Here is a 24265-nt window from a genome sequence, read left to right as displayed (position 1 = left end):
GGCTGCCTTTTGTTCCGTTTTCTACGAACAGGATCCCAAAATGCTTCAATAATGTTCAGGTCTGGTCTCTGGGGAGGCCAATCCATGATTGATGTCTTTTTCTGTTGTGTTATTCTTTCCATCTCAGTTAATTCTCGTAGCTCAAGTTGCTGGTGCACAACTTGACAAACTGTGATATCTCTGGCATTTTTTTTTTGTAGATTTGGCTAAAAAAGTGAGATCAAATTCCATGTTTTTGCAAAAGGTTGTGTTGTAAAGAAGGGTTCTAAATTCTTTGATAGGATGTCTGCTTTGAGTTAGCTGCCTATCTTATGTTTCATTGACTCATAGGTCAGTGTAAACTGACCAGAAAGAACATTACTCTGAAAATGATCAGGTACATGGACTGGACTGAAAAAGAGTGAAAAGGCACCCAATGTCCGAAGAAAAAATTCAGAACATCTGGAGAACTATTGATCAGGACTACTTGATACAAGTGAAATAGAAGAAAGTAAGCAAATTTTAAAGAAATTAGGGGTGGCATATTGGTTGTGCATAGTGCTGTAATATATTACAAGGCATCAGTTTCTGTAAGTGCCTGCATACCACAGTAGCCAATATACTAGTAGTTAAATGTCAAAATAGAACTGATATAACTTATACATATATATTGACATATATAAATTATAGCTGTACCACACTGACATGAAGTCATTGGATGCCCATTTTTGTCAGAATGTGGAGTCCCACAATCACAATGCTGAAACAAAATAAGGGCGACCAAGTGAGCTTTGTGGCTTCAGAGACAGGAGATGTTGAACCTTGCCTTCCGCTGTAGGAGCAGGTGGCTACATTACCCACGCGATCCACAACCTCTATCTCCATGTCAGGTGAACAGCAGGATGCACTGTAGTACACCAGTGTTATGTTCTTATTGCTTGAATCCAGGGTGGTGTTTATGGTCCCGTTTCCTTGCTTGAGGGTGACAAGATCAACGCCCGTCCCATCAGCTCCATCAGTCACCCGGCTAGAGACCTCCCACATCCATAAGCTGCAGTTAACAGAGCAGTTGGTCTGCAGGCTGACCTGCTCACACACTGGTGCCTTGAAATCGGTCACCTATAAGGGGAAGGAAATGCATGAAGTCAGCAAAACGCCTGAATCTAAAGGAACTGCAACTTCCTCAATATTTGCTCAATAGAAATGTGTTTCTTTGTTACTTATGATTGGCTTAAAGTGATTTTAGTGGGTGCACAGCAGGTTAGCTAAGCATAAAAAAACTCCAGGCCTGTAGTTTAACGAACAGAGATGATAAAATTTATTACAATTTACTTTTTTTTCCCAACAATTCTTTTTATTAATGATTTTTCATGAAATACCTAAAAAGCTTAAAACAAAAAGTTTTCAGTTATAGTATTACCGTGTTAAGAACGGAGAAGCGCAACGCAATGTAGTTACTGTCTGTGCCCCCAGGAGCCTCGGCCTCAATGGCCAGGGTGACATCAGTTCCAGATGGGGTATTCAGAGGTGCTGAGAGGGTCACTGTGCCATTACCAGTGATTCCAGGCTCCAGGAACATACTGGTTGGAAATGTAGAGTCGAACCCTCTGCTGTTGGTGGATCGAACTGTGAAGTTTCCACCTGTTCCACTCGTCATCAGAGTGAAGGGCACAGAAAATAGCGTTCCGGTTACTATGATGGTCTCTGGATTAGCCTTCAAAAAGAGAGAGTACATTTATAGAGATACTTATTTGAGCTGCTGCATGTTTTTCCATGTTTGATTTGATGCTTTTGTGTCACAAAACAAGTCGTGGATTGCAGCTCACATTTATCGTCAGATTTGATGATCTGAAGTTGGTTGGTGACTGTCTCTGGAAGAGTATTAAAGCCTTGGAGGTGAAACTATCAGCTTGTCCCTTCACCTGCACCACAAAGTCCTCTGATGGAAACTTGTCAACCAGAACCAAGATGCTTGCATTGCTCTGCGGCACCAAGACTCCTTTAATCACCTCTGACCCAGATGATCCAACCAGAGTGACTTCTGTCACCGTGGCAGTGTCACTCCCCGTTAAAGACATCAACAGGCTACCATTGCCACCTTTCAAGAAAAAGTCAATTCATTATGTCTAATGTTTTAATCTGCAGATCACCAAGTCTTAACAGTTGCCTTTACCAGCACTGGGACGTGTTGCCAGGGCATCAAATCCTCCAAAAGGGCCCTGTGACACCACCACTAAGTCAAAGAAGAAGTCGATAGGACTCTGACCTAAAAATGATGAGGGGGTAAAAAAAAAAAAAAATGAAAAAAGTCAAATATATGGAGGGCCTGGAGACTAATGGCAATGGAAATAATGCATTTCATGAACTGATAATTCTGAATATGACAAATACTTACAAATAACGTATTATCTAAATAAATTCTAACTATTATATGATTAAAATAAAATTAAAGACTTTTTTTTATTCTAAATGATATATAAATCCATAAAAAAGAGGTTCAAATAGGATGGGTTTATGGAAAAACTAAATACTAACAATAATAAAGAGTTTGAATTAAAACTTCAAAAAACCTTTTTAATAATTTAAAAATGAAATCTAAAGCATACTGAATAGATTCAAGAACCAGGAATTAAGAATACAGAATTTTGTTTTTATTCAGACATTTAAAAATATAGTTCCTTTTCCTCTTTTTATTTCCACTTCCTGTTGGTGTTTGAATATGTTGAGTCATTAGCGTTTCCATTTAGCCTTTAAGACAAGGAAAATAAATCCTCACAGACTACTTACATTTTTCTAGGCTGCCCAAAGACCTGTGCTGCCAAGGAAACTTTTTAAATAAGTGTGAGATCTTTCATGAGGCTATTTTGCCTTCATATTCACTCTCTCAACATTTCTGGTAAAGAATTTTAAGGAACACAGCAGTGAAATGGATCCTCACAGGGTATCCACTGGTGGAGAGATGCATCTTCTGCTCTTCGCCCGATAATGTGTTAAAGCTAACATTGCTAACGCTAGCAGCCCTTCATGCTCCACTAATCTAGTAGCAACATACAAAACTTACAGAAATTTGGACTCTAAGCCATGAGATTATTTTAGTTTTGGAAAGACTTTTAAGCTTGTAAACTTAAAGTTTAGCTTGTAAAATAATCTAATATTTTTTCTGAAATACTTATTTTTATACATCAACTGGTAAAACAATATTAATTTAGCATAGAATAAACCAATTACAGCAGAACATTAACATGCTAAATTTAAAGCTTGGTAGTGTAGTTACATTAGTATCTTAAGTTAGCTTATATAACAGCTGGGCAGCACGATGGTACTGTGGCCACCTCATAGCAGACGGTTCTAGGTTTGAACCATTGGTAAAGGAGTCTTCATCCATATACATGGATGGAAATTAGCACCAGGCGAATGTCTGTGCTTGAATGTAGCAGTTTTCCTACTGTAAAAGTGTAATCTTTTGACCTATACAACACATGGACCACTGGAATTTCATTGTCATTGGCAGTACTTTGTTTTATGTGAAACCAAAAAGCCTTTAAAGAAGTTTTTAAATAATAGAATTGGCTTAGTTCTAGTGAATCAACAGCAAAACCATTTCTGGTTTTCTGTTGTTCAAATATACATACAATAGATTCTCTGCATTGCTCTACTCTGGCTGATAAAATCTAAGTATTTTAGATTTTTTTGCTTTCATTCATCAACAAAATATGAGATACATGAAGATGCCATGTTACTGACATGCTAACTGTAATAATGCAGGTATGTCTAACCTGTATTGTTACTGTGAGCATTCCCTGCACATGTGCTACCATCATAGCAAGTGTGCTAGAAATGTTCACCATCTCCTAGGATATAGCATTTTTTAAAATAAATAAATAAAAAATATTGCTATTTATTAGTCAAATAGCAAACTAAATTCATATTTTTACACAAAACACAGCTACAGGATGTGGACACTAATAACAGTGCAATTATAGTTTGGAAACAAAAGGAGGAATGTTCACTTTTAACAACGTTTCCACTCAGGTGAGAGGTAACTGAACCAAACTCGGCTCAGACAGGACAGGACAGGACATGCCAATCATATTTTAAGAGATCCTTTTAGGTGTTGTCATAGCTCACCCGGTTGAGCCATTTACTTATGATACAGAAGATGATGCAAGTGTTTGGTTTTAGGCCCATCTAAAACTGCTTGCATGCTATCCCCCTACCTTTCTGCTTTCCTATCTACAACACCTGACATCAAATAGATGCAAACTCTATTCGTTTTTATTAAAACTTTGTTGTAATGGTAATTTAGTACACCCATTCTGACCCCTTATTAGTTCATTCAAATCTATACCTCAAGGCCCCAGGGATAAGAAACAAAAGTATCGACTGACAGTCTCACCTATGACCTTCAGAGTGTAGGGGTTACTTGACACCATTCTCATTTCCCATTTTCCAGTTTGTTTTTTTAGCTGCAGGGACCGGAAGTTTCCCACAGACTGGGATGTAATGATCAGTGACCCCATTGTGTCACTGCTATGCTGAGATTCACCTGTTAGAACACAGATAGAAAACAGACTATTTTTAGGAATTTATTATTAAATGATAATTTGTAACAAAACAGCATTTATCACCATGATAAATGCTGTTTTGTTCAAAAATCAGGCAAATTCTGAATTTGACTACTGTGTAAACAGAATGTAGGGGACAGTATAGACTGCCACTGCTTTGTTGGGCAGGCTCAAAAATGACGTCATGACCGACGAATAGTAAAAACTCGTGCAAACAATGAAGAGTATTATTTTTCCACAAACAGTCCTTCAGAATAGCATACCTGTGGGGCTAATGAGAGTAAAAGTGATGGATTTCCCAGTAATGTAAACTGTAGGATTTGTTACTGAGTCATCAATCATAAAAGTGAAGTTTTCAGCCTTTCCTGGGTTCCTGGCTGCTTGAAGAAGAGTCACCTGGAACATTACAGTAGGCACTTACATTAAAGAGCTGAAATCTTTGAAATGACAAATCCAGCCATAGTGAGATGTTTGTGAAATTACCAGAGAGGCGTTGGAGGACTCCTTTATGATGGCTGTGGCCTGAGGAAGTTCACTCTTTGTGATTTCAATAGCTTGGCCTCCTGAAGCCTGAGCAAGATCTCTGTACAGCTGAGCGTCAGCTTCTGCTATCCTATTGGATGGAGCACGCCGCTTCCGACTGTTGACTGATGATGTGTCAGTTATCATAAAATTGACCTGAGAAGAAAAAAAGGTGCATGAAAACAAGCTTTACCAAATCCTAAAGCCTTTAAAAACAATTAGACTGAGTAAAAAAAAAAAAAAAAGAAGGTAAAATACGACCATTACACTACTTTATTTATACATCTGCTTGTAGCAAAACATGCCCATCCCTGTTTCAATGACGTTTAAACATGTAATCATCATTAAGATAAGTGTGTTATATTCTTAAACTACTACATACCACCGACTGGGTCCTCTCTATGAGTGCGATCACTGTGCTCTTCAGGTTTTTGTCTTTAGCGGCTGCGTCCGTGAAGAGGAAGATCTCAGAATTCAATGGAGCAGCGCTTAAAGCCAGCTGTGTGAGGAAAACCGCTTTGAATAAATGTTTTAGGTAAAACAAAAAACAAGCATTGAGCTTTTAAAATTACAGAACACATATCACTTCACCTGAAGCCCTGAGAGACTCATCTCCGGTGGATCTCCTCCACCAGTGGCTACAAGAGAATCAATCGCATTCTGGAAAACTGCTGAGTTTGTTGTCTTTGTCAGTGGTCCGAAGCCTGTTTGATGACATGAGTCAAAGTCATTATATATACTACTATTGTCCATTGTCACCTTATGAATCAGACAGAACAATAACATTTCAGAATATTCAGAAAAGAAATTTGTAGCATCCCAGAGATCCTACCTGGATCATTAAATGGTACAAGAATGTACAGCGAGGGCTCATTGGCTGTTCCCACATCGCGGTTGATTATAGTGGAAGTGACATTTTTCACTGTTGCAATGTCATCTTTCATGCTGCTTGTGGTGTCGATGACAAAACAAAGAGCCTTACTGGATCCTTTAAAGAGACCCATCATCCTGGGGGAAGGAGATGGAGAGAGATAAATGATAAAAATGAACTTCTGCACCACAATAAACTGAAACACACAGAAGAGCTTTCGTACCGCAAGAATGGTCTGTCACCAGCAGCCCCCCGAATGTCCTCTAGAAGCTCACTTGTTGCAGCTATTGCAATGTTTGCAGCTTGAGTGTGGAGATACCCATGGCTGGAACTCTCTTTGTCTTTGTTGATCCCACCTTTAGGCTCGATCTTACTTGTCTGATCAACTGCCCCTCCATGACTGCATTTTCCTGTTCAGCAAATATTGTGAGAGAGGAATGATGAATACTTAAACACAGCTCTTTTTCCTTTTAACTTGTGTATTTAAGGGCTTGTTTCACTGAAGCCGACTTCCTCTTTTGTCTTGGTAAGCTTTTGGCCTGTCTGCTTAGTATACGTTTTTTGTTCTTCCCCAGTCTCATTTCTTTAATAAGTCTCAGCTGTTTCTATCCCCCTGAACACCCTAATTTATTATTGCTGTCTCACCTTCTTCTTTGCCAGAGTGTCTGTCCACCTATCCCTTGTGGCTACCACCACCAGTGTTAATTACCCAGTTTAGGTTCTGTAAGTTGGAGTTCTTAATTTTATTTTCTGTTTTTTGTTTGTATTCTGGTCTCAATAAAATGGTGTTTTTCTCTGTAACTCCTCCTCCCTGTGAATCTGCTTTTGGATCCTCACATTTAACACATGATACAAAAAAAATGGGTTATTATGCAATGTGCGACTTGGTTCATAAACTGGAATTACTTTTATACCATTGCTTTGGTGTCTCTGCAGCAGTTAGAAAAAGTTTTTAGGTTGATTTATCTCATGGATCCTTTGAGGACATACAGTAATCTGTGTGTCAGTTGGATGTGCAGTACGCTGACTCAGTGTGATAAACTCTAAAGCAACAACTGAAGGCCAGGATGAATAATATTCCTTTTGTCCATAAGAGGAGGGGGTGGAAAATCTCAGAGTGAACGGCTGCTGTTTATTTCAAATCATCCTCAAGAAACTGTGATTGTGTTTTACTGACACTGTGATTTTGGATGAGACAGATTTTAAAGGCATTTTTTTTGTTTCATATTTTAACTTAAGTAACGTGTACTAATGAAATACTATTTAAAGGATACTGTTTTATGTTATTTCACAAGGATGTTGGTTTATCTCTCATGTGCAAGAACCAATAACTAAAGTCTGTTTTTACTCCATTCAAAACCTGGCACAATCTGAAGAGCAGAGTGATGGCTGCTGTCAGTGATATTTTATTGGATCATAATGGTGCAATCATATTTGCCCATTTAAATACAGCTATTTTTAAATACTGCTTTGACTCTTTATAAACTGAGTATAGTTTACAGTATGCTGATATCATTTAAATTAGTTTTTTCGTTCACTCATGATAAACCGTCCTGTCCTGTAAGTATGAATAATTTGAACTGGTCAGTACGTCAGGTGGACGAGAATTTAGCGAAACTGCAAGAAGTGTCACATTTGTCTTTTCAAAGTGCCAGTGAAAGGACAAATGTGACTTTGACCTTGAGGACATTGTGCATGCAATTAATGACCAATACTGGAGGAGGTGGAGCAATTTTTGTGAATTGTGGACGAATGATGAGACATGCATCGCCACAGCATGAGCTCACTGATCGTTTAGCCAGATGAGCTGATAAAACTTCAAAGTAATTGTAACTGTCAAGACAAATGTGGGTTAAAAAGCCATTAAAAAGTGCCTTAACTGCAATTTCAAATGCAGTGAAGTGGGATTAGAAGTATAAGTAATAGTAGAGTTAAAATAGATTTTAGTATGTAGGTTTTAGGTAAATCTCAGGAAAATCAGTGACATGTGAAGCCTCTTCTGAGTGTGGGAAAACAATGATGGTTTTGTAGAAGAGGGAAGCCCTTACCCTTTGGTTTCAATGCAAATACAGGCGTGAGACTAAAGTATCCAGACGTCAGGATCTTCTCCGCTATGATATCCTCCAAAATGTTGTTGTTGCAGTTGTTGCCGTCACAGCTGCGGCAGGTCGCCCTGCTCCTAGCTGGGAACATGTAAATCAGCATTTAAATTATGGCCTTGTTTTTTAAATCTTTCTACTCTGAGATTGAATGAGAGTTTTATCTGTATAATCTGTATATCAGTACGGGCATCTCATCATACTATCTCTTTACCTGCTATGTTCCCAATGCTGGCGCCAGATTTGATTAGATTGGAGTTGGGGCTTTTTTCTCCCAGTTCTACCCAGTTGCTGTGACTGTAGAAATCCTCCAAGTGATGAAAAAAATAGGGTTATTATTTTACTCTGTTTTTGTTTGGTTTTTTGTTGTTGTTTTTAAACAGCAGTAAGTAATGATAAATACCTGCAAAGGATGCAGAATTTCTCCCAGGTTCTGCCTCGCTGCCTCATAATTCTTCAGCTTGTTGCTTGCTTTGACCGCCTGTATTCCCTCAGTGATGATTTTCTTTCCTTGAACAAACATCTCATCATCAAAGTGGAAGCTGGCATTCAAGGCATAGCGGATGTCCACACGCACATTCCTGTATATGATGTGCAGAATGGACTGACCGAAAGTTTTAGATGACTGAGGTGCACCACAGGCCGTAGCAACACCCTGTATGGTGAAAGGCTGTGCCTAAACACACAAAGGAAATCATATTGACATTACTGTTTTAAAAATACTTGTTTCTGTTCATTTAACTTCAATAATTTGAGTTCTTACAGGGAAAGTGAAGTCTGTCCCTTCAGCCTTAGCCAGGGTACGGCACACCTGCACAGTCACATTAAACAGGGCCTGCAGAGTGATGTCCAGGTGAGTCAGAGAACTGCCTGGCAGAATGTCAAAACCCAGAGCTCCAGTACAAAGAAGCGAGAGCAACAATGCAGATGGCCACACGGACTTCATTGCTCCACCTGTCACACAACATGAAGTGGCAACATAAACATGTAATTACAGGCGTATGATGCATACAGGTTAAAAGTAAATATTTTTTGGCACTGCTCTGAGATATGCTGATTTTTAGGAATCAGAACTGTTACCATCAATCTCATCAACCTGAGCATCTATTAGAATAAATGCTGAATTGTACATCTCAAACTGTACAGTAGGATTAAACAACAACAAGAACAAAGTCTCAGCGATCCTCTGAAGCACTTGTCTATTTTAATAAGAAGAAAAGAAGGAATCCTTTAATCCTTTAATGCCCAGTGTATCATATTTAAAACATGAGTTTTTGAGACTTCTACATCGTCAGTGTGGGGTTTTTTGTTCGTTTTTATCATATTTTTCACAAATATGATAAGAATCCATCCATCCATCTTCATCCGCTTTATCCGGGGCCGGGTCGCGGGGGCAGCAGCCTAAGCAGAGAAGCCCAGACCTCCCTCTCCCCAGCCACCTCCTCCAGCTTATCCGGGGAAATACCAAGGCATTCCCAGGCCAGCCGAGAGATATAATCTCTCCAGCGTGTCCTGGGTCTGCCCCGGGGCCTCCTCCCGGTGGAACATGTGAACCGTTCCAGTGGGAGCTGGAGGCCTTCACCCAATGAAGCCAACAGAACCAGAAAAGCAGAGATGAGATTCTGAGGCCACCGAAGTGAAAGCCCTCCGCCACTTGGCTGCGCCTAAAAATCCTGTCCATAAAAATTATGAACAGAACCGGTGACAAAGGGCAGCCCTGGCGGAGCCCATCACCCACCGGAAACAAGTCCGACTTATTGCCGGCAATGCGAACCAAGCTCTTGCAACGGTTGTACAGGGATCAAATGGCCCATAGCAATGGGCCAGACACCCCATACTCCCGCAGCACCTCCCACAGGACACCCTGAGGGCCACGGTCGAATGCCTTCTCCAAAAAAACACACAAAACACATGTAGACTGGTTGGGCAAACTCCCAAGCACCCTTAAGTATCCTTGAAAAAGGACGAAAACCGCATTGTTCCTCCTGTATCCGAGGTTCGACTAGCAGACAAACTCTCCTTTCCAGCACCCTGGCATAGACTTTCCCAGCGAGGCTGAGGAGTGTGATCCCCCTGTAGTTGGAACACACCCTCCGGTCCCCCTTCTTAAAGATGAGGACCACCACCTCGTCTGCCAGTCCAGGGGTACTGCCCCTGATTTCCACGCAACATTGTAGAGGCGTGTCAAACAGGACAGCCCCAGCCTAGCCCCCTCCAGCCTTCAGGAACTCGGGGCGGACCTCATCAACACCAGGGGCTCTGCCACCAAAGACTTGTTTAACTGCCTCAGTGACCGCGCCTCCGGAAATTGACGGGTCATTCCCCTCATCCCCAGACTCTGCTTCCTCCTCGGAAGACGGAAGATTTTTTTTTTTAATTGTCAGAGGTTGTCTAAACACAAATGAGAACTTTCTGGCAATTATTTCAGTTAAAGCGTTAAGCTCTCAATATACTATTCTGGCAATAAACTATTTTTATTGAATTCTCCTTAAATTCAATTCTATATAAATTTTGAAATTAAAGCAGTAATTCAAATAGTTAAACTCTGACTCAAACACTCAAAAATGCCAAATTATTCTAAAATTTTATAAACAATCTCAGAAACACTTCTACCACATTTTTATGCTGCTACAACATCTACAAAAATCAAGCCTCTATCTTTCAGATGTTTCGCCAACAATGAGTTAAAGGATTACTGACCTTGTTGCTGTCCTGTGAACTGGAAAGTTATGTTGTCAGCACCTGCTTTTATGTTTCCTAATTGCCAGGGCGGGGTTAGAAGGACTCGCTCTACCTGTCTAACCTTTGTCATGATCAGTCAGTAAGATTGTGCGTTTAGCTTTAATATACAATTGAATCAGAAATATGTGCGCTTTAAACTTAAGACTTCAAGTTTATTATTGTTAAACTGTTATTTTAATATAGTATATTAACTCTAAGAAATTTCTGTTTCCATTCATTTTGAAAAAAATGAGAAATATGGAGTCTTAAATTTACCCTTTTACACTTTAACTGGCTTGAACAGACTGAAAGGTAAAAATATAATAGAGTAAAATATATTCAAATGCATGGAGTGTATTTGTCTTAGTTTGGATACATTTACATCTGCCCTGACTCGCTCCACTGCCACCGTGCCCTTAGGAGGTTCATTGCAGGGGCGCGTTATTATTTGTAGAAATACCAACGTGCATACTTTCATTTTAGCACTGCACCGAGCGAGAAGCTGAACATCATGAAAATGCGGTCAAGCTTACATTAACACATGAAGTGGAGGGTGAGACTTTTAGTGAAGACAGTACATTTTAGTTCTGCAGGCATGAACTTTAATCTATGATTTTTATCAGCAGCTACTGTATTATTATTTACTTTTGTTATGTAAGTAGACTGGCATTCACACACAAAAGTACACCATGTGGAGACAGAACACTTGAGACACCCCTCATTTCTTCATATTTTGTCAGGAAAATTGGAAATAGTAGTAGGTAGTCTTCAGGAATTGTTCTCCAGGCTTCTTGAAGGACATTCAGAGCTCATCTTTGGATGTTTGCTTGCCTACTGTTTTGTTCTCCGTCAAGATGATCCCACAAATGTTCAGGCCCAGGCTCCAGGGAAGCCAATCCATGACTGATTCCACAGTGTGTTTTTCTATTTAGATTTAAATAAAAATAGGCAGTGTGTTGGGGATAATTCCCATGCTGAAAAGATTCCTGTCTTCATAATTCTGTAACCTTATTTGTGGCACATACATTTATTCAATTTGTGTATATTATAATAAAAAATGCTGGGGGGGGGGGCATGCTAGTTCATGTGTGGAAACACACAGGGCGTCAGAGGGGTTATATGAGTTTATATGTTTTTAACTGGGTTTTAATTTAATCAAACCATAGGGTTTTTTAATTAAACTATTTTTATCACTTAGGTGTATCTCAACATTTAGTTATGCAGACATATGTGTTCTTAAAAGCAATTCTTTGTTTTGAAGCTGAGTGGAGTGGAAGCTGTTTTGGTTCACAGTGCACCTTAACAAAGAGGGGATGCTTTTTATTTACATCTAGTCAAAAGTGTTGGTAATAGTGTTTTAGTCACACTAATTTTGTGATTCTGACAATATCTCAGCTTTTATTTTAAAAACGGCACAAATGGGAATTTCTTCTGAATGGGTAATGTCAGCATGTTCACAAGCGTTTCATTTAATCAAACCACTAGTTTTAATTTAACTAGTTTTTACACATCTACTGGGGTTTCTTTCCAGGGTTGATGCGATCATTTTATTTAAAAATCTGGATTTCGGAATGTTGAACTAAGAGGGAGACAGAGTCAGCTAGTTTTTAACACAGTAAATGGTCACAAATAACATTCAGTCCTTTAGAAAATAAATGCTATAAGCAGGCAGTATCGCTCTTTCAAACTAATTGTGTTTTAATCACACTCATTTGTGATTCTGATGCCCCATGGGGATCCACAAAGTATGGATACAGCCTCTTTCCAACTCTAGAGGTAGATGTATGCTTCATGTACTTATCAACATACATTTCAAAGGCTTGCATTAGAGTGCATTGGTGCATCTTTTATTTAACATGGTTATACCACTGTGAATTTTGCTATATAAATATACTCAAGAGTCTATCATATGTTTGACATCCAGCAAAAAATTCAAAAATATATATTTTTAAATCAGTAACTTAGCAAATGAAATGTTTTTAGGACAACAAATGAGTCACGTTTTAAAAACAGTTTGAATAATCTGCGCTGCCAGACAGACATTTATGAAGCGCCGGCTATAACACACAAAGGACCGCGGATGTCTTGCAGGGCATCACCTTGCTGTGCCAGTTTAAAACAATGAGGGTGGGGCACGCAGTTGCTGAGTTCGGTGTAACTGGCCGAGATAGGCCTAAGGGACCGCTGTTGCTGGCTACTTCAGAAAATAGGCGAGACCTTGCTCGACTGGTACATTTGCGGGGCTTTTACCTTGTCGAGGAATTACAAAAAGAGCCGAATACTGACCACTTTAAACAATAGGTTGGGTCCCGGCTCAACTGGTACACCTGCCGGCTTTTACCTTTTCCTAAGGAATCCCAACAATTAAATGATACCCGCGGTGTGCTTTTGCAATCCTGAACAAATTCAAACAATTAGCCAGCTGCTGAAAAGACGGAGAGGGTCTGGGCGACTGGTTTTAGAAGTATCACTGCAGCGTTTATTTTCTAAAGAGTTGAATGTTATTTGCGACCATCTGTTGTGTTAAAAACTACTCTGAAACCATGAAACCCCTTACAGAAGAAATGCCCGTTTGATCCGTTTTTAAATAAATAAAATGCTTGTACGGTTGGCCGCCATCTTGGACTAATGCCCCCTTATTACTACTGGTTATCTTTCCTAGACGGGAGGAGTACACTACCCCAAACAGTCCTACCTGTCAGTCCTCAGTTGTGTATACTTTTTAAAAAAATGTCACAGTCAAATTACTAGTAATGTACTGCATACTAATGGTAATTATTACACACTTTGAACCGCAAGAGTCACTGAAAATACAATTTTTGCAGGTAATTAAAATAGTTATATTTCATCTTCTGTGATTATAAACCAACACTAACAATATTCATCTTTGAATAAAGAATATAGATCTTCCTCCAAACTCAAACTGTGAGAGAAAATAAAACATTACTTTAAAACTTCTTTACAGATTTTTAATAAGAATAAAACTGTTGAATGAAATTTTACAGTGACTGTTCTTCAGTGCAAAAATATACTGATATTTGCATTTAAGCCGTTGTTAAAAATAGAGTCGAAATGATTCCAGGAACAGAATAAGGTCCAAGACTATGATCATTTAAGATTTAATGGGTCAGATTTATGTGGCTTCTGTCTGCTTGATTTTTATGTGAGCTGGTAGTAAATGATTTATGGAGGGAGGAGAAAGCAGGGGAAGTGCAGAACAACTAATATTTGCCCCGGCCCTCTTTTTTCTCTCTCTTTGGCAATCTTTGAAAACTTCTCTTGAATCTCTCTGAATTGGAAAAAGGAGACGACGATACAGAGCAACAGATTGCGTGTCAGGCTGGATTTTCAGGTTCCTGAAGCAACAAGAAAGATGGCCGTTAACTGTTTTTGAAGAAATAAAAGTCAAGATATTTAAAGAAAACACTGGATTAAAATACATTGTTTTGCATTTACAAATGGAATCATTTGTAGGGGATTATTTCCTCTTTTTGTTCCCATTCGTGCTACTTTTGCTGCTGTCTCTAACTCTCCGCTTGCCCAGAGTGCATTGTTGGACAGGGCTGGCAGTCAGGGCTTTAAGCTGGAGACTCTGGGTTATTATTTGCCTGATCCTGGGGCTGCCACTTCACAAGAACACCAGTCCAAGGGCTGAAGAGGTCAAATCAGCAGGGACTGATATTTTGTCAGGGTCAGGTCAGATCTCAGATGAATCCAGACTCATATGCAAACCCACCGCGCTGGCTAAATATCTGCTCCGGCACTGTGGCTCTCTGGCCAAGCCGAGACTGGCCACCTGGCCGAGGGGAGAACCCCACCTCCAGACACTGTCCAGCCTGCTGTGGGGCCATCATGGAGAGGCGTTGCAGTTCACTAGAGACAACCTGCTATTGAAAGATGGGGGAATCATAGCTGTGGACTGGGCTGTAGGAACAAAGATGGGTGAGGCTGCCACAAGAAAGAAGTGGGATGTGAGGAAGGAACACCAGTCAGGGGTGAGGGCACCGGGCTGCTTTACCTCAGCACCCCCTGTCCTCCTCCTCATCCCTCAATACTGGGGAGGGATGACCCCCCACTTAAAGATGCTGTGCCAACAGGCTGTGTGTCAGGGCTTTTATGTGGTGGTCTTTCACCCTCGGGGCACAGAGGGGTGCCCACTGACCACAGCACGAGTAACCGAGTTTGGAGACCCAGCTGATCTCGAGCAGGTAAAGAAAGACAATTTCCTCATCAAACAGAAACTGTTGGACAAAGAAAATTCACACCTTCTCTCATGATTAAAATGTTAACTCTTTTAATGGAACTGATTGTTTGCTTTATTCAGATCAGTGTTGATAAGGTATTTTAGCTTTTTGTCTGTCTGTTAATTCAGTTTACTTTCCGTTAGTTTCCAGGAAAGATTTCCTTGTTTTGGATTAGTTTTTTTAATTATTAGGTATCACAAATAAAGTTATGCTGATCTGAAAGTGACACTGAGTTAAAAATGTAGGTCATTTTCAAGAACATTTCGTGACACACACACACAAACACACACACCACAAGAAGCTCGTTGATTTATGTACATGTGGATTGTTTCTACTTTTTGTGGTCTAAGTGCTGTATGTTTATTTTTCTTACAGCTGTGGCACTTGGACATATATTGTGCATTACTATTTGTACTTTTTTATTACATCTTTCCATATTTTCTCCTAAACAAGGGGACCATATAGAGAATTAATAAAAAGCAAAATGGGTTTGGCACAGCAGTGCATTCAGATCATAACTGAGATTGCAAAAGCTGCCAGACAGGATTGGAAACAGCAAAAAACAAAACTGTAGGTCTAAATACCTTTGAGGGGCTACGGCACGGTTTACTTGATCTGATCGTGTTAAAGGCATGACAGCCAGGACCAGTAAGAATACATGTTTTAATACGTGAAGCAGTCTGGCTGAGATATGCTTTCACTTGTTTGACATATGCCTCAGAACAATGCATTCGGTTGTTCAACTGGTTTGTTTTGCACGGCTTGGTTGTCTGACATCATTTTTGTGCCATTTATAAAAACGAAAGGAAAGAAAAGAAAGCAAAAGAACAACGAAAAAAACATCAGTTGTGTTGGTTGTGAGGACATTTGTGCTTGCTTTTGGTTTTGCTTGTTTGTGTTTGAGGTATGGATGCATTTGAAAATTTCAAATCTAAAACCCCAATTCGAATAAGTGTGTAATATGTAAGTAAAATCTGAGTGTGACAATTTGCCAATCTCATAAACCCATATTTTACTCACAATAGACAATTGAACACATCAAATGTTTAAACTGAGAAAATGCATCAATTTAAAACTTAGCTCATTTTCAACACCTGGGAACACTGAGGCATTCCCAGGCAAGCCGAGAGACATAAACTCTTCAGCATGTAGTGTATCTACCCCAGGGCTATCTCCAGGTAGGATAGGCCCAGAAAGCCTCATCCAAGAAGTATCCTAGATGCCCAAACAAACTCAGCTGGCACCTTTTGATGTGGAGGAGTAGCATCTCCACTCTGAGCCCTTCCCAAATGACTGAACTTCTGACCCTATCGCTAAGGCTGCGCCCAGCCATCTGTCAGAGAAAGCCCATTTCTGCTGTTTCTATCCACAATCTCATTCTTTTAGTTCCACTCTGGTGCAAGCTGGAGGTCACCACCTGCTGAAACAGAACCACATAATGTGCAAAAAGTAGAATCGAGAGGTGAGAGATGGATTGTTCCTTCTGAATCACAGGTTCAACTACTGGATGTACTCTGCTCACTGGTACCCTGGTGTAGGCCTCAGGAGTGCTCAGCCCTGTAGCTTTTAGGAACACAGGCTGAACCTTGTCCACCCCAGAGGCAAGGCCACATAAGAGTTAAACTACCTGAGTGGCCTCACCCTCAGTGATTAACAAGTCAGCTGAGTCACTTGACAATTGGCCAGAGTCATTTCAAGGCCAAATGAAAGTCTCCCACACACAAGTTTTTGCTTCAGCCACATTTTCTCAGTTTAAACATTTCATATGTTTTTGTATGACCTTCTGAGAAAACATGCATTCATGAGATTTGCAAACCTTTTTTGCTTTTGTGAATTTTACAAAGCATCTCAACTTTTTTCTAGTTACAGTTGAATTTTTTTTTTTTTTTTTTTTTGGTTTTTTGCAATATTTTCTCTGAAGATCATCTGCCTGATGCAGATTGAAAAAATGGTCTAAAAAACTTTTTAGAAAATGCAATATGGTGAACATTTAAGAAATGTGAGCAAAAAAAAATTCAACTGTGTGTGTGAAAAATACCAACAGCTGGCACACTGCTACTAAATTAGCATATTTATTGCTCTGACTCTTTTGTGGCCCAGCACCTGCCCTATTTTTTGGTGTAGGTGTGCAAATATTTAGTTATTATTTTTTTTTTAAATCAAAAATTCCAACAGTAGCTCATTTTTAGCCAGTGGCCATATGGTTCAAAAGTTATGCACGTCAGGTGCATCTGCAGCTCTGTCCCTCTGGTGTCACTGCAGTGTCCAAGGTCCAAGGTCTGTGGGTTTCAAAAGATATAAATAAAAATAATAAAGAGGAAGAACTAAAAACAAAATAGAAAAATTGGGTTTAAAAACTGTAAAAAAGAAAAGAAAAAGAAAAAGATTTATTCCCAGGATAATATTCACGTCTGCATCAAATCCCTCAAGAAACTAATTCGAACATTGAGTTAGACATGTTGTTGTAAAATCGATACCGGTCACTTATTTTTGTTTTGACCATGATCTCACAGTGTCACTATCTTTCATGTCTTCGTGATCAGGCGGTGGCTTATGTCCACAGCCGCCACCCGTCCTCTTTGCTTTTTGCAGTGAGTGAGGGGTCAGGCTCAGGGGTTCTTCTTTCATATTTGGGGGAGTGTGGCTCGAGCACGTACCTGACAGCAGCAGCAGCAATCTCACCTGTGCTTCTCGGCCAGCTGTGGTTTGAAACGCCTATGCCTCCTATTTACCGCTGGGGGACACTGTTTCACCGAAAACAGCAGCTCAGAAGGTGAGAACATTAAAAGTGTTATAGCACAGACATAAATGAAGCACGGATATGATATCTTTCTTTTGTTGGTTTTCTTTATAAGATATGCGAGTTCCTTCAGAGGCGTCCGGGATGTGGATCGGGTCCTCAGCTCTTCATCCCTCAGGGACTTTGAGGAAGCACTTTTCTGCTCCCCAGCTCAGCCCCAATTAAGCCCTTTAAATTCTGGACTGAGCTCAAGATCTCACTCCCAGTGGGGCCTGGCATCTTCAGCAGCCTGGGCGCTGGATGAGAGGGCTTACCCAGCCAAGGACTGGGAAAGCTACTGGGAGAGAAACGAGCCACTGAGAGATGCAGATGAGGTGGCGGTCCCTGTGCTCTGTGTACGCAGCAGTGATGACCCTCTCCTCCCGCCTGCCTCCACTTTGCCCCTTCCCCTTTTTATGAGCAATCCGTATTTCTTTCTGATGTTGACAGACAGGGGAGGGCATTGTGGATTTGCTCTGGAGGAGCAGGGGGGAGAAATCTGGAGTCATATCTCAGTTCTGGAGTACTTTAGGGTCGTAGCTGAATTCCTGCGTGGGGATGAGAGAAACAGGGTGAGTTGGAGTGGTCTAATGGAAGAAAATAGTCAGGCTAGGCTGAGGGGCTGGAGCATGGCTCCTGCTCGTAGGAGAAAAGCCACAGAGATGAGAAGACCAAGACCACAGGCTGCTGATCAATGCGCCATGGATGCACAAGAAGGGAATTTCACCTGGAAGAGGTCCTACACACGCTGAAGGGGAGAGGATGGATTATTCCCAATTGTGGTATTGAGAAGATAAAAGATAAGTCTTTCAAATACAAGCAGACAAAAGAAAACTCTTTTTTTAACCAAGAAAAAAATGTAGAACTAACGACATTAGCTGACTAATGCCTATTGACATTTTTTCAAAACACACTGGTCTTCAAATAAAAGACATGTTTCCTGTCACATCATGTGAAAAAGTATTTGTCCGCTTTCTGACTATTTTTTTGTATATTTGTCAGACTTAAGCATTTCTCGTTATCAAAAGACTTGAGAACATGAGACATATATGTGTCAGTGATAACCTGAAAACATTCAAAATGCAGTTTTGAAATCATGATTTCATATATTAAAGGGAGAAAACAAATTGTCTAAACCTATTCGGCCCTGTTTGACTGCTGGTATGTTCTTTTTATGAAATGCTGTCACAGGTGTTTTCACCAGATCTAACTGGTCACAAACCTTCCAAAAAGTCTAAAGGTTTAACTCAGTCTTGGGGGATTACTGACATGTTTTTGGAGAATGGGAGATGAGTCTTTCACCCAGTCCCTTTCTTACTATTGACCCATTAACTCTGACCTTAAGGGGGCAAGTAAGCTGCAAACACATAACTGCCTCAAAATATATGTTTGTGTCTCCTGTGCTTTACTTCCATGAAGACTGGTGTAGATGGGCTTAAAGTACATGTAGGATCTTATTATTATTTTGCACCATTTGTCTGAAAGACACAAACATCTTTAGTATCTATCAGTTGGGTGGTGGGGGTTAATCAACCAATCAGTGATCATTTTCAGGTGAGTTATTGGTCATCAATTTCTTCCACCTGTTTAACTTCAGCAGTAGTGAAAATCACCACAGTGATTGCAGTTACTGTGACCAAGTAACAAAATTCTCTCGAAAGAGGCTCCGTATTCCTCTGGCTTATAAATCTGAACTGTAATTCTCATCCACTTACTTTGAGAACACTGAGGAATATCAGCTGCTTTACAGAAGTGTGCGTTTGTGCTCCTAGTGCTAGAAATGTTTCTGCTCTTCTCCAAACCCTGATGATTTTCTGTGCTACAGGTCGGTGGCACTACTCTAAAGTATCAAAACCATACTGCTCCTGGCTTTTTGTAAGATGACTTTTTGCAAAACGTCAACTTTTCCTACGATTTGTTGGTAAAATGATGACTGGATAGTGAAACCACAGGCTTCCGAACATGTTAAAAGGGAATTATTAATCAGTTTTTCTGCTTTTCTCACAGTCTGCCCACTGAAATGACTTCTATTTATTTGTGGCAACAAATTGTTAAATGATATCAAAAGCTTGTGCTGCACAATGGAGGTGGTTGTTGGTGCAAAACTCCCTGAACTTTCTTTGGTACAATAGTACAAATGTCTATTTTGCAATAATCCCACAAAAACATCCAAATTATAAACAATCCCATTCCCAACAACAGTCACCTTAATGTGTTTTATATTGTAAGGTAAAGACCCTACAGTACTACAGAGAGAACCCCACAATCAGACCACCCACTATGAGCAAACACGAGTGGGAAGGAAAAACTCCCTTTTAACAGGAAGAAACGTTAAGCGGAATAAAATTCTCTACCGGGGTCTCCGTAGATCTTAAAATGAAACAGTTACACTTTTTCCATTTCATACCCATACATGACTGTATTTCCCATTTCATACAAGACTCCACAGGACAAAGAAATATTAAAATTATTTTATTACAGATGATTCTTTATCCAGTAGCCCTCTTCCAACAAAAAATAGTAATTACAAACAAAATATTACATTTATCCCCTAAACTTTGCCTTTGAGTTTCATTTATACATTTTACTTTGTCATCTGTAAGGAATATCTTTTCTCTTCTGCTATGCAACATTCAGCTTTCTGCACAATCTATACATTTAATACAGTTTAATACAGATCTCTGGACCAGGGAGAATAAAACAGCAAGATCCACCAAATGACAGGAGATAAAAGGAATACTGATAAAACAGACTGTACAGAGACATAAGCCTGCCTCCCACCTACTTTCAGCAATGGCAGTCACCTCCTCCCCCAACCCCAACACTGAGAGTTAGGGGGGTGGATCACAGTAGACTCTTTAATCTGGTCAGTCACTTGTGCAATCAGTGCAACTGATCCAGTTCAGAGTGACCGAGGTCTAAAGGTAGACTGCCTCGCAAAACACCTGGGAGTTCTAGTAAACACAAGAGAAGGTCTAAAAGTCCACCACTCGTTTGGCCCTCTGCAGACATCATCTGGAAATTAAAAACACCCCTTCTGGCATAAAAACACTAAAGACCTGGGGGAAGGTTGGTACAATGGCATACTGGCGCTTTGTTTCTGAGCCAAAAAAGAGATTCAAACTATTGAGTACAGGTTGGTGCTTTTTTCCCCCCCACACACCAAAGGCAACTCATTAAGTGCAGTGTGAAAATGGTTTGTGTCGAACCATAAACAAACAGGGCTCTTGGTGCACAGATCAGAAAATGTAAGGTCAGTGGACCCTACAAGACAAAACTGTCTACAGCAAGAATCTGGAAACTATTTTAGCCATTTCAGATTTTAACACTTCTTCTTTTTTTCCTTAAATAAATCTTTAAAAAGACTTTCCCCCCTCATGTTATAACCTTTACTTTAGCTCTAAGTCTTTTAAAAACCACCAAGATATGAAGCAGAGAGGCTGAGTCTTCACTGTGGGGTACAACGTCAGTAACACATAGCCAGTGCTCGAGCAAAGGCTCCACCTAACTAGTTTTCAAATTATGTGCAAAATCATCCTCATACACTACAAAACAAAGTGTTGCCGTGTACTCGAGGCAATCTGACCTACAGTTGTGTTGTTATCATTCACAACAGCATATCTGTAACAAGTTCGAGAACTCGCAGCTGCAAATAAGACAGTGAAAAACTCAGCAGCCGCGAATCGATCCATCGTTCAACTGCTGCCGCTCTAAAGCCACGCACCGCTGTGCCTGCATCGCAAGTTAACTCGTCTTTGATTTGTCGATTCGATCTCCACATGTTCAGATTCAAAATATACAATATTAACACGCTTTTCCTGTACATTCCACCTCTGCAGCAACATAATGCATAAACTCTGTTTCACAATAACACTTTCCACCTTTACATCTCTATAATCCTTCTTTATAGATTTATAACATTTATATATATTTCTTTCTTCTTTTGTTTGACTTGAGACAGCTCTTTCCACAAAGATCAAGGAGGGGAGCGAAGGAGCGAAGACCAAAAAAACCAAACAAAAAGGAGGATCCAGAGGGGAGGAAACGTAGGCGGAGAGATGCTGGGGGACAAGATCGGTGGTCAGAATGTGACATTGTGGTCATCAGGGGTGAGACAGAGCGGGGTGTCAGACAGGGGAAGGTTGCAGGGGCATGGCAGCGGAGATCCCAGCATCACCACCCATCCACTCTTCAAAAACGTTCAGCAGTCACCAACCAAGCTGAGGGCTAGTGAAGCTCCTCCTCACTCTGTGTTCATTTGTTTTCACTGTAGGGTCTTAGAAGGTTTAAAAAAAAAAATAATGAAATAAAGAAAATAACAAAGAAATAACAAAAAGGCATTTCGGGCAACTGTGAATAATAATTCTTCCCAAAGCTTCACGGATGTTTTTATACATTAATAAATTTGCCTGCTGCTGCTGACTGTGTTGCCAATTTACATCCAACTCAGCTCACAAAGGCTAAGTGTGCTATTTTCAACGCACATGCATTTATAAACCAGGCTTACGTAATGTTTGCCTGGGCGAATAAAATGAATAGCCACTACATGTTTGTGTAAATGTGTCCGATTAACAATTAAGAGTGGGTGAAAGCCTACGCCAAAGTGCAAATCAAGACATTCAAGGCTCTAACTTGAGTGTTCTTGAGGTAGGCCAAAAGGCTTGTGTAATTTTTTTTCTCTTTTCTTGTTTTATTTCTAACTGCATAGTGCATCACTAAAATGGTGCCAAATCAGATTGAAATTGTATTGCAAACAAGTGATGAGTGAACACCAGTTTTGAAACTGTTCAAAGTTGAGGTTAGGTGCTGCTGAAAACCCATCTCTGTCATAGGGCCTGCAGACTAATAAGGATCCAAGTGCCCTTCAGACTGGCAGACTGGGCAGGTGTGAGTGAAGGCCAGAGGCCTGTGGAAACCCAAGAGCTGAGATAACAGAGCTGAACACGAAGGACAAGTGGCTCCCTTGGCTACGTGGCATTAATGTCCACCGAACTGCCTTGCTCTGGCACAATGTGTTTCATTACACCACAGTATTGTTGGCATGAGTAGCTATAACGACAAATCCAACTCTGCACCTTTACCTTTGGCAGCTGGGCTCACGGTCCTCAAGAAACCCGCATGGCACTCGCACCAGAACGTACGCAGCTTTGTTTTCCATGAAAATGATCTCGCTGAAACTTCTCACGTCAAGTCAGCTGGATTAGCTTTGGAGCTGGAATTAATACTGTCACCACAACTGTCCCCCTGCACTGCAGCTAAACAGTCAGCAACACCCACACCTATTCACTTGCAACGACCTTCGCTCTCTTTCTCGGTCCATTTACTTCCTCAGCTGCGTCAAGCGTCGCTTGAAACAGTCCTTCCGTTCTCTAGTCGTCCCCCCAACTACACATAAATAATCTAATTTAACTTTTCATCAGTTTAAATCTGGTTTGAAGGACAAGCTCAGCACCTTTGTGCACAATCGGTCCCACTTGGGTTTAAAACAGAAAACTGCGAAACAGAAGATGGCAAACAAACCACTCTCAATAGAAAATTAACACACTAGTTTGGGATTGTGGCAACAGAGACTAATACGGCAGTAACAAACACACACAGCAGTGTATGCTGCAGTAAAAAAAAACAAAAAACAACAAGAAAACTACTATTGCACTACTGTAAATGGCCCTCGGGTATCTTATTAGTCTCAAGTCTTCTGGGTTTCCACAGACTGCTGCTAGCAGTACACTGATGTAGAGCAGTGGTGACAGGAGAGCGGCTGGGCTCAGGTAAACCCAGCCTCAGTACTGTGCAGTGCGAGATGTACTGTGGTATGTGCGTGATGTGTGTCTGTGTACAGTTATCTCGGAGCGAGATATTAGCTTTAAGACAATTTGTGTGTGCGTGTGTATTTTAGGTGTATGACAGGTGGGATCCATTGGAGATCTGAGAGGTGATGCTGGCGCTCCTGCTCATGCCCTGTTCACTCCTCCCCCCTGATGACGTCCTCCTCATAGCCTGCGGGCTGTTCCTCACCCCTCCTGCACCTCCTTGGCTACCCCTCTGACTACCCCCACCAGGGTGGTGGAGGCTCCAGGGTGGTGGGCCCCCAGCCAGCATGGGGTGACCCCAGGACTGCTGTGAGCTGGAGCCCCCCTGGTGATGACTATGGTGACTGCTTCCTCCACCTCCTCCCGGCCAGTGGCCTCCCCCCTGAGCCCCCTGGCCTCCTCCTCCTCCCCAGCCTCCCTGAGAATCGGGAGCCAGGTTAGTGAGCACCATGTTGCTGAAGCCCAGTCGCATGGACTCCGAGTCAAAAGCCTCAATCTCTCGGGCCTGGCGCTCCAGCAGTGAGCGGATTCGCTCCAGACGCTCGTTTTGCAGAGAAAGCATTTCCTCCTCGATCTGGGGACATAAACACAATTTGACACCGGAGAAAAAACAGGCAACTACATTGTTTGCATTACTGGCCAAACGTATGAACAATCCCAGCGTACTAAAGATAA

General features: G+C 40.9%; 3 protein-coding genes across 5 annotated transcripts in view; 1 reads left to right on the top strand and 2 right to left on the bottom strand.

The window, feature by feature from the left end:
- Positions 1 to 285: 285 nt before the first annotated feature.
- On the bottom strand, positions 286 to 10518 carry LOC146510030 (von Willebrand factor A domain-containing protein 7-like). The gene is made up of 15 exons (XM_085174500.1): positions 8800 to 10518; positions 8440 to 8712; positions 8251 to 8344; positions 7986 to 8120; positions 6161 to 6347; positions 5899 to 6074; positions 5658 to 5770; positions 5449 to 5565; positions 5028 to 5222; positions 4808 to 4940; positions 4376 to 4525; positions 2153 to 2245; positions 1806 to 2077; positions 1400 to 1693; positions 286 to 1098 (listed from the first exon to the last, which is right to left on the bottom strand). Exons 1-15 carry the CDS (start codon positions 8980 to 8982, stop codon positions 691 to 693), a joined length of 2823 nt encoding a protein of 940 aa, XP_085030626.1. The 5' UTR covers positions 8983 to 10518; the 3' UTR covers positions 286 to 690.
- Positions 10519 to 13870: 3352 nt separating this feature from the next.
- On the top strand, positions 13871 to 21774 carry LOC146510029 (protein ABHD15). The gene is made up of 3 exons (XM_085174513.1): positions 13871 to 14965; positions 17545 to 17774; positions 17857 to 21774. Exons 1-3 carry the CDS (start codon positions 14216 to 14218, stop codon positions 18530 to 18532), a joined length of 1656 nt encoding a protein of 551 aa, XP_085030639.1. The 5' UTR covers positions 13871 to 14215; the 3' UTR covers positions 18533 to 21774.
- Positions 20238 to 24265, bottom strand: part of LOC146510028 (serine/threonine-protein kinase TAO1-like) — a 24980-nt gene continuing 20952 nt past the window's right edge. For all 3 annotated transcript variants that reach the window (XM_085174496.1, XM_085174498.1, XM_085174497.1), the window contains exon 21: positions 20238 to 24164. In XM_085174496.1, coding sequence (XP_085030622.1) covers positions 23673 to 24164 — 492 coding nt within the window. In that variant the 3' untranslated portion in view covers positions 20238 to 23672. The remainder of the gene's footprint in view (positions 24165 to 24265) is intronic.

The sequence above is a fragment of the Neolamprologus multifasciatus genome, chromosome 10 (genome assembly GCF_963576455.1).
Source record: "Neolamprologus multifasciatus chromosome 10, fNeoMul1.2, whole genome shotgun sequence".
Classification (NCBI taxonomy): Eukaryota; Metazoa; Chordata; class Actinopteri; order Cichliformes; family Cichlidae; genus Neolamprologus; species Neolamprologus multifasciatus.
Note: the sequence above shows the minus strand (reverse complement) of the source record. Positions and strands in the feature narration are given on the sequence as shown.